Source organism: Lithobates pipiens, unplaced genomic scaffold (genome assembly GCF_037356315.1).
Source record: "Lithobates pipiens isolate NorthernLeopardFrog02 unplaced genomic scaffold, aLitPip1_a1.2 Scaffold_8, whole genome shotgun sequence".
Lineage (NCBI taxonomy): Eukaryota > Metazoa > Chordata > Amphibia > Anura > Ranidae > Lithobates > Lithobates pipiens.
Window position 1 is genome coordinate 282,905,942 of NW_027507903.1, and position 13,576 is coordinate 282,919,517.

General features: G+C 44.3%; 1 protein-coding gene across 1 annotated transcript in view; it reads left to right on the forward strand.

Annotated features, from left to right (window-relative positions):
* Positions 1 to 476: 476 nt before the first annotated feature.
* Positions 477 to 13,576, forward strand: part of IGF1 (insulin like growth factor 1) — a 127,530-nt gene continuing 114,430 nt past the window's right edge. The window contains exon 1 of the mRNA XM_077472196.1: positions 477 to 860. Within this exon, the coding sequence (XP_077328322.1) occupies positions 798 to 860 (63 nt within the window). The 5' untranslated portion in view covers positions 477 to 797. The remainder of the gene's footprint in view (positions 861 to 13,576) is intronic.

Below are 13,576 nucleotides of genomic sequence, written 5' to 3' on the forward strand. Positions count from 1 at the left end.
CAATTATTTAAATTATGCTGTTATTGTTGTTTTATATACAATTTAGATTTCAGTGTTTGTCAGTCATTTACCGATTCTTGGAAATTTCATATGCTTCCCATGGCAAGTAATGTGATTTCACATGGCAACCTATTATACTTCTGTTTAGAAAAACAGAGGGGAAAAAAAACATCTGTCAGTTCTATAAAATGGCTACCAGATCATGTTGCAGATTGCAATAAAAATCCATTTTAAGTCATCATATTTTCCTCCTGAACTTTTATCACTGTGTACGTCAAACAGATTGTATTGATTGCTTGCAGAATCCTACCTACATCATGCAAGCTTCATAAGAAAAAGATGTGAGAGGAGGCAGCAAGCAAACCAACAGGCTTCTTTCCATGCTTTTTTTTTTTTTTTTTTTTTTTACAATGTCACTAAAGTGCAAGTAAAAATAAATATACTTTGTGATCCGGTCCTGAAATACTAAGGTATGATAAAAAAAAAAAAAGTCCTCGCTCAAAGCTCAAAAACTTGCCAGAAGAGGGAGAGAGTGAAAACAACTGTTCTCCCAGCTGTTTCCTGTCTACAGTGTCTGTGTAAATGTAGATAAATGTGAGGATTTTCTTTAAATCCTTCTTCTGTTTGCTAAATCTGACTGTCACTGCTAAAATCAGAGCAGATCCTACGCAATGGAGTAAAGTCCTCAATTTCAAATGTGACATAGCTCTGAATATCTCTGTGGATTTCCTTTTTTTTTTTTTTTCTTGTTATCTCAGCTAACAATCTCATTTGCAGACCCTGTACTTAAAGAAGCCATGGAAAAAAACAACTGTCTCTCAACACAATTATTTAAGTGCTACTTTTGTGATATCTTAAAGGTAACTCATTTATTTCCTCTTTTTTTTAAATGTCTCTTTTTTTTTTTTTTTTAATGCATTGGAACATTGACTAGTGTCTCTTTTATTTCTATGAATGCTTGAAGTAGACTTTTTCCTGCCCAGCTGTCATTTGAAAAATGCTGAATGTGCATTTTTTGTATATGCTGTATAACCCTTCTTGTATAGAGCAGCTGCAAATAAATGATAGCTTTAATGTTTATTGTAGTGTACTTTAATAGTGATGCTCTTTAATAGACAATTTTTTTTGCTGTGTGCAGCCTGTGATCATTTTCATATTCATTTATTTGGATTGCATTAAATAATGTTTTGTACTTACTATGTATGAATTTTACAATGCAATGCATTGCACCTGTTCTGTTGCACATATTAGTACAGATATTACAGAGAGAATGCATTATGAGTTTGATTTGTTTTACTATAATGTTGAGGCACCAGCATTTTTAATAGAATATATATTCATGTATTTATTTATTTTATTATTATTTGGTTTCTTTTTTGCAATGCTAATTATAACTTCAAATCATACTTAGTAGTTGATGCAAGGTACCAGTTTGAGATAAAAGAAGAGTTAACTGCAGTGATTTAATTTTTATTAATTTTTTTATCCCCTGCATACTTTAAAATGCTTGCAGATGTATAATTTTACATCAGTTTGTAATACTTAACTCTGTCAGTGAGTTAATTGTACAATTGCCATTGTGAAGCTCCTTGCTGCAGGTTTTGAAGGGTTAATGTGATGTACTTTGTATGTATGTTAAGACATTTATTTTTGCAACATTTTATCTGTTGTATTTGAAAACATTTTAAGCTTATTTGGTCAGACTGGTTTTAGTGACCTTTCTTGCAGTTGCTGGCAAAGCATCAAGTTTCCTTTCTCAGCATAAAAAAAAAAAAGAAAAGTTTCTGAAGGCTGGAGTTTTCATTTTTTATTTTTTTTCTATAGTTTGGAATGAGCTCATGCCATTAGATCAGCCACTACAAGTATTCACTGTAGGCCTTCTCTATAAAACAGATGATTGCTGCCCATTTGTAATTTATTTGTTTTAGGCTGAAAGAGTGACAAACACATTGTAATGATCATTAAGAAGTAATCTCTTTCTTGGCTGCAAGGTTTTATATTGTTCTGTTTATTCGTGAGAATAGGGTATGAACTTATTTTTGGTTAGCTCTAAACTTCAGAATACAAACAAGTATGCCAAACTTCTGCTTTCAAATTTATGTAATACATAACTGAAGAGGGAACTAAAAATGATTAACTTTTAGATGGACTCTGAAAAAAAATCACTGGGATATGCAACAGTTTAATGATATTAAAGTAGTGTGTTTTTACATTTTCACCAACTTTGTTTTTATAAAAATGTTGTGATGAAATAATAAATTCATTATGAGACTAGAGCTCTTGCCTCCATATAGCGATAGCAGCAGAAATGCTAATTTTACACTGCTTAGCACACAACAATGTTTCATACATGTTGTGACATAATTGCGTCAAAAGATCGGCTCAGCTCAGTATTAGTATTTAGTGGGGGGGGGGGGGGGGGGGGGGCTATAGTCAATTGCATAAATTGGTTACAGAAGTGTTATGGGTACAACGTGAGGTTGATTTACTAAAACGGGAGTGCAAAATCTGGTGCGGCTCTGCATAGAGACCAATCAGCTTCCCTTTGGGTTCACAAATATGTGATGCGGCAACCGGCGCAATTCCTGCGCGGGTTTCAGCATCACATCTAACTCACAGGCAGTTCACACTGCTCTCTGCAAACCACTGTGGTTGTCAATAGAAAGTTAATGACACCCCCAAATTTACAAATATGTGATGCGGCAAGCAGCGCAATTCCTGTGCTGGTTTCAGCATCACATCTAACTCACAGGCAGTTCACACTGCTCTCTGCAAACCACTGTGGTTGTCAATAGAAAGTTAATGACACCCCCAAATTTCAGTTTGGAAAATGCAGCGGGATGCAGTGTGAAAACTCATGTGATCCGATTCCAGTGCGGACCAAAAAAAGGTTCCCGCACCATTTTGGTGCAAATGTGATGTGATTTCAGCCACACAAATGCGGTGCAAATCACATGCGATGTCTGACATTGCATACAGGCATAGCCACTTTTAAGTACACAATGGGGTTTATTTACTAAAGCTGAAAAGTGCAAAATCAGGCTCCCTTCTGCATTGAAACCAATGAGCTTCTAACCCCAGCTTGTTCAATTAAGCTTTGGTAATAAAACCTGGAAGCTCATTGGTTTCTATGCAGAAGTGAGCCTGATTTTGCACTTTTCAGCTTTAGTAAATAAACCCCCCCATTGCATACTTAAAAGTGGGGTATGCCTGTATATGTGAACCCAACTTCCAGGTTTTATTGTCAAAGCTTAACTGAACAAGCTGAAGTTGGCTACCGTGCACATCTGCACCAGATTTTGCACTCCAGTTTTATTAAATTAACCCCTGTGTCAGTTAGGTAGTAAAACATAAGCGACCTTATATACAATTATTTTTATTGCTATTGACACTCATACTAAATACATTAGGGGTTATTTATTAAAGGAAAATCCACTTTGCACTGCATGTGCACTTGAAAGTGCACTAAAAGTGCACTTGGAAGGAAAGTCGCTGTAGATCCGAGGGGGATATGCAAGGGAAATAAAAAACAGCATTTTAGCTTGCACATGATTGGATGATAAAATCATCACTCATTTCAGATCTACCCCTCAGATTTACAGCGACTGCACTTGTAGTGCAAAGTGGATTTGCCTTTTGTAAATAACCCCCATTGCAATAAAAGTTAAACATAAATTCTTCTCTAGATTAGCCTACAAACTATACAATCCTATAAAGTAGTACAACAACATTACTTTCTTATTAATTAGCTTATTCTGGTCATAAGGGGGTATTTTGGCATTTGTCTTCACCGATAGACTTTTTTCTGACCACACATGACCACTCTGCTTGCTTGCAAGTACTCTTCTGTGATCATTTTTTAGCCAGCAATGCAATGCTCTGGTCGATGTATATTGTTTAAGCTCCACAAAAGCTGTGATCTGCATCCTCAGCATTTTTAGACTGTCTCAAGAGGACAATAAAACTTCAACTTAAATGTAAAACCACTAAGATTTTGTTTTTTCTTCTGTAACTCTTTTTCGTAGGGTATTTTTTTCTGTTATGAAAGCTGTAAACACCCTATCATTATTAAAAGTTAACATGCATGTTGCTCATTTTGAGCAAAGCAACAGGTTTTTTTTCATTTACCAACATTCCTCAGCATTTATATACCTTCCCTTTGCTCTGTTCAATGCTGGTACTTCCAAGTATGGAGGATCATGCGACTACACATGACAGCACCTAGGTAGTGAAAGGAAGGTAAGTATATGCTGCTGGAGAGGGATGAGTTAAGGTGAACTTGTTAAAGATAAATTCCAGGTATGGATATTTTATACATACAGTAGTTACATTGGCCCAGTTTAGACCAAGTTAACTAAGTTTACACAATACCTGGCTAATGACCCTGCAAGTGGATACTGCTACTCCAGCAATCTCCACTAGCTTCTGGGTCCTGTGCCGAGTGGTTGCACTTCTGCTTACTAAACACAGAAGTTAGCCACTCAACATCAGTGCCATTCAGAGAATACTTTGCATTTTCTAAATAAGTGCAAAGCATTCACTCATTGGACAAGTTGGAGAGGAGGGACTGTGATGTCACGCTCTCTACCTCGTCCAATCACACAATGCTTTGCATTCATTCATTCATTCATTTGCAAAGCATTCTCTGAACAGTGCCCGTGCCAAGCAGTCAACCTTCTGTGTTCAGTAGGCAGATGTGTAGCCACTCTGCAAGAGACCCATAAGCAAGTGGAGACCCTTGAAGTAGTGGCATCAAGGGGCATCAGCCAGGTATGGCATATGCATAATTACATTGGTCCAAACTGGATCAATGTAACTGTTTATAAAATATCCATACCTGGGCGTGGCCTGAACCGGCATGGTGTAGGGAGTGTTTGACGGGAGCTCCGCTTGCCTAAACTCCGTTTTCTCATATCCTGGGGACTAATCTTATATTTTTCTGCCTCACATCGTGGGCTATACACCGGGGAACATGTCACCACCAAAAAGGGCGACTGATCTGGCGGCTAAACTGGCCAAATACCGTCATAGCGAGGCGGGGGGCCTGGAAGAACATGGCGCCGGCGTGCCTCCCACAGAAGGTTCGGCGGCTGCTGACACTGCCCGGGTGCTGGAAGCTATCTCCGATTGCAAGAGTGCTCTGACCTGCAAGATCGATGAGGTGAAAGTCGATGTCTCCCTGATCCGTCAAGACATGCAGAAGCTTAGGGACCGTGTCACTGAAGCGGAGGCCCGCATATCCCAGGTGGAGGACGACCTTCGGCCGATTCAGACTACTACCGAACGGCTACAACACCAACTTACCATGGTCCTTTCCAAGCAAGACGATATGGAGAACCGCCTCCGTAGATGCAACCTGCGGTTCGTGGGCCTGCCGGAGGGTGCGGAGGGCTCGGACCCCGCCTCGTTCCTGGAGGATCTATTGATCACAACGTTCGGAAGGACTGAATTCTCCTCGTCGTTCGTGGTGGAGAGAGCCCACAGACTGGCGGGACGAACGCCTCCTCAGGGAGCACCTCCACGTACCTTCATTGCGAAGTTGCTGAACTTCCGCGACCGGGACGCGGTCCTTCGCCTTACCAGGTTGAAGGGGAACATACCCTTCCGAAACGGCGACATTAGAGTATTCCCCGACTTCTCCGCGGAGGTGCAGAAGAAGAGGGCGCAATTTACGGAGGCCAAGCGACAGTTGCGCATCCGTCACTACTCCTACGCAATGCTCTTTCCCGCTCGGCTCCGGGTCGTGGGAGAGGGCAAGACACACTTTTTCGACACACCAGAAGCGGTGTTTGCCTGCCTTGAGGGGAGAGTGGAGCGGGTACGTGACCAAGCCTGATCCTCTGGCATGCTTCCCTGACGGTCTTCGGGACTCCTTCATGCGCTGAACACTGCTTTGCTCCGCTCATTAGGTACTGTTTTACACCTTATCTTCTTCATGTCATCTATTGTCGCCATGACTGACCTGGGGTATATAGAGGGCTTCCTTGTGCTCCTTGGATGCTTTTCTCCCATCCTTCCCGTTCTCACCGGGTACTCCCCCTCCTCGGGGGGGGTCTTCCCCCCCCTCCCCCCTTTTTATTTACTTTTATTTTTTCTTTCTTATGCAATCCTACGGATATTTCCCCATTGAGGTTTTTTTTTTTCCCTCCTCCCACCTGAATGGCAAGCTAATACCCACTGTGGCATCCGTGACATGGACTCAACGTTCTTCATACTCCTGTACTCTGATCCTGCAGCATCCTGGAGTCCTTGGCTTGGAGACCACCCTCCCTGTGCTGCTGCCTGCTTTGCAGCGATGAATCGCCCCCCTAGGCGAGGGTGCAGTAACTGGCCCTGCTTATTATAGTTCTCTAGGTTCTGCTCGTCCTAGAGCGCAAGCAATGTTTCCCTGGACTGATCGGACCCGGCGACTCACCCTGGTTGTGGGTGGGGGGCGCTGGCTGTCTGACCCGGACAGTGAGTTAAAGTTCAAGCTTCTGTTATGCTATAAGTTTTACACGTTTTTTTTTGATTTTTATTTTTTGTATTGAGAAGTACAGTGTGGTACGACACCTATGGCTATATATATTTTTGTATGGTATGCTGGATGTGGGTGTGCGGGAGGAGTGCTTTGTGACGCAGTTGCGGGAGGGCCCCAGGCCTCCATTTGGGGCTGGGTACGGAGGACGTGTGGTGACGCGGGGATGGGGGAGAGTGCTCTAACTGTTCTTATTTGAGAATGTCTGTACTGAAATGCATAACTTGGAATGTGAGGGGTATTAGGGCCAGGCCCAAACGAAATGCAGTCTTATCGTACCTGAAGGCGCAAAGGGCTGATCTGATGGTGCTAGTTGAGACACACTTGACTGGCCAATTGATGCTATCCCTCAAAAAACCGTGGGTGGGCTGGGTGTACCAGGCGCCATATGCCACTAACTCTAGAGGGATTGCGGTGCTGGTGGCCAAGACCGTCCAGTTCTCTTTGCTTACTATTAAATCGGACCCGCAAGGCCGGTTCCTTTTCTTGCACGCTAGGGTGGGTGGTCTGGAGACGTTGATTTTGGCGATATACATACCGCCGCCTTTCCAGTTCGCTGTTCTCACAGAAGGCCTGGCGTTCATGGCTCAATTCCCCTCAATACCAGCTATTTGGCTGGGGGATTTTAACAATGTGATGGACAGAGAGCTGGATAGGTTGCAGGCAGTCCCGATGAACCCATCTACACACTCGGGCACCCGTTTTGGAAAATTTCTCACTGAGACACTGTCACCCTACTGATAAGGTTTTTTCTTGTTTTTCCGCGACGTACAACAGCATGTCCCGTATTGACCTTATCCTTATTTCCCGGTCCCTTCTTCCATTGCTGGGGGGGTGGGGTTCTGCCCCCGAGTGCTCTCGGATCACTCGCCCTACTGGATCGAGCTCTCCACTAACTCCCTACCCTCGACCTATAGTTGGAGACTCAATCCCTTTTGGTTAACAGTAGTCCCGGATTTGGAGGAGGCTGGCGATAAGTGGGATGCGTTTTTTCAGACCAACACGGGCACGGCCCCTTTTGAGGTTGTGTGGGACGCATTTAAATCTCACGCCCGTATGACACTAGCCCACCGCATAGCCAGGTATAGGAAGACCTCTTCCCAAGTGGTTCACCAGGCGGAACAGGCTCTAACCATGGCTGAGTTGGAGTTTTCTAATGACCCCTCCCCCCATAATGCCGATAAACTAAAACTGCAGACCCGTATTGTGAATAATCTTTTATTTGAAAAAGCTGAACGGAAGATTTTTTACAAAAAAAAAAGAGCGTATGAGTTTGGGGAGCGGGCGGGGCGGCTCTTGGCCTACCTGGCACACCTGGACCACAGACCGCCGACGGTGGTCTCTCTTCGCTCCCTGTCCGGAGACTTGATTACAGATCCCGATGCGGTGGCGGGAGAGTTTCGCTCCTTCTTCGCATCCCTATACTCCTCTACTAATGACAGATCTCAGGAGGACATTGAAACGTTTCTAGCTGGTATAGAATTACCCACATTGACGAGACCCCAAGTAGACCTGCTTGACGCCCCCATTTCTGAGGAAGACATCACTAATGCCATATCTCACCTTAAGCCCTCCAAGGCCCCTGGTTCGGACGGCCTGCCCCTCGAATTTTACACTACATACCGGGCGGCACTTCTCCCTAGATTGCAGGAACTATTCTCCCACATCTACTCCACCGGTGTCCTACCACAGACCATGCGCGAGGCATATATCGTATTGATACCTAAACCTGGCAAAAATCCCGAACTCCCGGAAAACTATCGCCCAATATCCCTTCTCCAATTGGATATTAAGATCCTTGCCAAAATCCTGGCGCTCCGGCTGAATGGGGTGATCTTGACCCTCATTCACCCGGACCAGACGGGGTTCATGCCTTCCTACAATACTGCACATAACCTCCGTAGGCTCCATATGCACCTGCAGGCTACTCACGATCAGTTGGGGTCCAGGGTGGTGGTGTCGCTGGACGCCGCCAAAGCCTTCGACTCCGTGGAGTGGAGGTACATATGGGGCTGCCTGGGGAGATTCGGCTTTGGGCCCAAATTCACCAACTGGATACGCCTGTTATACCAGAGCCCTAGTGCTAGGGTTCTTGTTGACGGCAGGGTCTCGGATGCTTTCGCCCTGTCCAGGGGGACGCGTCAAGGGTGCCCTCTATCGCCCCTCCTGTATGCGATTGCAGTGGAGCCCCTCGCCTCTGCGTTGCGTACGCATTCTGGTATAGTAGGACTGCGGCATGGTCAGCTACACGACAAAATTAGTCTCTACGCTGATGACATGCTGTTGTACCTTGCGGACTCTGGCCCATCTCTACAGGCAGCCCTGGATATCATTAGCGTTTTCGGCGACTACTCTGGGCTGCGCATTAATTGGGACAAATCCCAGATCCTCCCCATAGATTTTGGCCCTCCCACGGCGGGACAGGCTTCCTCCCCTCTTATCCGGGTAAGTTCCCTGAAATATTTGGGTATCATGATCACCCGCTCCCCCGCAGATTTTACTAGGCTCAACATAGAACCTTTGATTGCGACCCTTAAAACCAAAACACATACATGGGCTAAACTCCCCCTTGGGGTATTGGGCCGTGTCAACCTGATAAAAATGATTATACTCCCTCAATTCCTGTATGTCCTCTGGCATGCTCCAATATATTTACCCCTTCGGATTTTTAAAGATATTGAAGCGATCCTTAACTCCTTCGTGTGGGGGCGGAACCGGAATAAATTGTCCTGGCAAGCATTAAAGCGTCCCACCGATTTAGGTGGCGCGGCGCTACCCGACTTCAACCTGTATTACCTGGCTGCTCAACTTTCTCACTTTTTTCACTTAGACAAACAGGAAAAGGAACGGTATCTGATCCTAGTGTGCTCTTCCTTGCCTGCTGGATACACCCACCTCTACCAAGTGCTATTTAAAACTCCAATAGACCCAGAGGCGCTGCGTAATCGCCAGGGTCTGCTACATGCCCATTGCAGAATATGGGAATTGGTGGGGCGCAGGCTGGGACGTCCCGCTACACACTCGCATACCCCCCTATGGCACAATCCGGGACTACCAGAACTATTGTCAATACCAGACTGTGGCTTGTGGTTGTCAAGGGGTGTGGCGTACCTCTCAGATGTTTATAGTGATCAGGTTCTTAAATCTTTCCAACAGCTTAAAGATGAATTCCACGTCCCCAACCACATGTTCTTTAGATTTCTCCAGCTTCGGCACGCCCTTCAGACCCAATTTCGGGACCGTCCCCCGGATCTGGAACGTACGAGCATTCTAGACACCTTACTGGGACAGGACCCCTCCAAACTAATCTCCCTCTTCTACAACGATCTTCTCCGTCCCGTAGCAACCGCCTCTGCATACAAACTGAGGGATAGATGGGTCGGGGACGTGGGACCGTTGGAGGATGAGGAATGGGAGGATGCACTGACTACATGCAAAAAGGTGTCTACCAAACTCTCTGATCGCCTGACCCAAGTATACATCATTCACAGGGCCTATATAACCCCATCCCGCCTCGCTCAGTTTAATCCGGCACAGGACCCCATCTGTCCTAGGTGCAACGGATCGCCCGGTACCTTTTTCCACCTTTTGTGGTCCTGTCCAGTAATACATGACTACTGGTCCCACATTGTTAAATTCATACACGATGAGATGGGATCCCCCCTGACCATGTGCCCCAAACAATGTTTATTGGGGATATTCCCAGATCCAGATTTTGACAAGCCCCATATTACCTTCCTACAGGAGGTACTATTTATTGCCAGGTTGTTGGTAGCAAGGAAATGGATGAGAGAGACGCCCCCGAGTATGCAAGAATGGATAGCTACAGTTAATGGTGTTCTTCCATATAAGAAGGAGATATACGCACACAGGGGCTGCCCAGCTAAATACGGGAAAATTTGAGACATATGGTTAAATAATGCAGCTACTAACGCCATCGAGGCCAATCCCTGATCCCAAAAGTGTTAGCCCTTCAGAATGTCCAACCTGTTTGTCTTCCCCCTCCTTTCCCTCCCCTCCCCAGGACTTACCGCATTGATGGTTTATAGCTCCTTCACCGATCTGCCTCAGTGCAGTGCTCTAGCCCCTATCTCCGTGGCCCTGTCAGCAGCTCTGCGATGTACCCTCTCCATCCGTTTGGTCCCCGATACTTCCTGCTCCCGTCCAGCATGATGTATTTGTGATGTATTTTTGATGTAACTCTGCTTTACCTGCCTACTGTTTGTATTTTGTACCCTGTACTTGTGGTTCTTCTCAACTCAATAAACACTTTTATTTGTAAAAAAAAAAAAAATCCATACCTGGACTTTATCTTTAAGGCCAATTTAGCTTTACAGTGCCTTGCAAAAGTATTCACCCCCCTTGGCTTTTTACCTATTTTGTTACATTATAGCCTTTAGTTCAATGTTTTTTTTTAATCTGAATTATATGTGATGGATCAGAACACAATAGTCTAAGTTGGTGAAGTAAAATTAGAAAAATATATACATGAAACAATTTTTCAGAAATAAAAAAACTGATAATTGGCATGTGCTTATGTATTCAAATCATTTGTTATAAAGCCCATAAAAAGCTCTGGTGCAACCAATTACCTTCAGAAGTCCCATGATTAGTGAAATGATGTCCACTGTGTGCAATCTAAGTGTCACATTATCTGTCATTACATATACACACTTTTTTGAAAGGCCCCAGAGGCTGCAACACCTAAGCAAGAGGCATCACTAACCAAACTCTTCCATGAAGACCAAGGAACTCTCCAAACAAGTAAGAGACAAGATTGTTGAGAAGTACAAGTCAGGGTTAGGTTATAAAAAAATATCCAAATCTTTGATGATCCCTAGGAGCACCATCAAATCTATCATAACAAATGGAAAGAACATGGCACAACAGCAAACCTGGCAAGAGACGGCCGTACACCAAAACTCACAGACCGGGCAAGAAGGGCATTAATCAGAGAGGCAGCACAGAAACATAAGGTTAACCTGGAGGAGCTGCAGAGTTCCACAACAGAGACTGGAGTATCTGTACATAGGACGACAATAAGCCGTACGCTCCATAGAGTTGGGCTTTATGGCAGAGTGGCCAGAAGGAAGCCATTACTTTCAGCAAAAAAAAAATGGCACGCTTTGAGTTTGTGAAAAGGCATGTGGGAGACTCAAAAATGTATGGGCGATGGTGCTCTGGTCTGATGAGACTAAAATATAACATTTTGGCCATCAAAGAAAATGCTATGTCTGGCGCAAACCCAACACATCACATCGCCCAAAGAACACCAGCAGTCAGGACTGGGAAACTGGTCAGAGTTTAGGGAAAGATGGATGGTGCTAAATACAGGGATATTCTTGAGCAAAACCTGTACCACTCTGTGTGTGATTTGAAGCAAGGATGGAGGTTCACCGTCCAGCAGGACAATGACCCCAAACACACTGCTAAAGCAACACTTGAGTGTTCAAGGGGTTCAAGGGGAAACATGTTAGTCAACGTCCAGACCTCAATCCAATAGAAAATCTGTGGTCAGACTTAAAGATTGCTGTTCACAAGCACAAACCATCCAACTTGAAGGAGCTGGGGCAGTTTTGCAAGGAAGAATGGGAAAAAATCACAGTGGTAAGATGTGGCAAGCTCATAGAGACTTATCCAAAGTGACTTGGAGCTGTGATAGCCGCAAAAAGTGTCTCTACAAAGTATTGACTTTGGGGGGGGGGGGGGGGTGAATAGTTATGCACATTGATTTTTTTCTGTTATTTTGTGCTATGTGTTGTTTGCTTCACAATAAAAAAAATCTTCCATGTTGTGGGCATGTTCTGTAAATTAAATGATGCAAATCCTCAAACAATCCATGTTAATTCCAAGTTGTGAGGCAACAAAACATGAAAAATACCAAAGGGGTGAATACTTTTGCAAGGCACTGTACCTGATTTTTTTCTCTCAATTGCAGTTAGGTAACACCAATGCTGTTCCTTCCCCAGCCTGAGACTGGACAATAAAGGAGAAGCAGAACACTAATAAGCTAACCTCTCTGTCACTCTGCTTCTATGTTTCTTTGTGCTGCTTCTCTATTATCTGATCATTGCTGTATAGGGACTGCAAGAGGGTGATCTTCTGAATTTAAAAAATACATGTGATAATGTATTCATAAGAAACAGGTTTGCATATTTTATATCTGTCTGGAGTTCAGCTTTAACCAAGCTAGTAAATATAGGGAAATCAGCCTCTTGATTTCTTTGAAGGTATAACAATGTTGACCTCGTAATAAAAAATAGGTTAATGATTTTACACATTTCATGAAAAGTCCAGAAAGGTCCCAGGCCTCCTTTAGTCTAATGAGAACCTCCAGAGCCAAGGACAGCTGACATTCTTCTGTATAGAGTGGGTTGCAAGGCATAGTGGGTGTAATGTAAGATAGATTCATGGGCGTCAGACACTTCTTGAATGCAAAGAGATTTCTTTTTGCTTGAGCAGAACAGTAAGAGAGAGGGTTTAGGGCCAGGATACCCTTAGCCCTTGTACACACGGTCAGGGATTCCGATGGAATGTTTCCTATCGGACCGTTTTGTCGGATATTCCGACTGTGTGTGGTCTGCATCACACTGTTTCCGTTGGAATATCCACCGGACCAACTTTTCCAACTTGCCGGTAAAATTTTCAGACAAAATGCTCCAATCGGACATACTCCGATCATGTGTAGCCTACTCCGACGGACAAAGTGCCACGCATGCTCAGATCAAATTTCTAGACCAAAGCTATTGGCTACTAGCCTGAACGTAGTCCCGTCGTAACGAAATAACGTCATCACGTTATGTACAATCGGATTTTCCGACAACTGAGTCCGACTGTGTGTATGCAACATCACTTCCGGACCTCTTCCGGAATTAATTTGTCGAAATTACTTCTGACGGATTTGGTAGTCGGAATCTCCGACCGTGTGTACAAGGGCTAAGACTTCTACAGGTAGACAGCCATGCAGGGAAAGGCATCCAGCAAGACATCACATCTGCATGTGTAGGAGCACTGTCTTCTATGGCAACAGTCTTAGATCAGTTCCTAACACAGATTGTG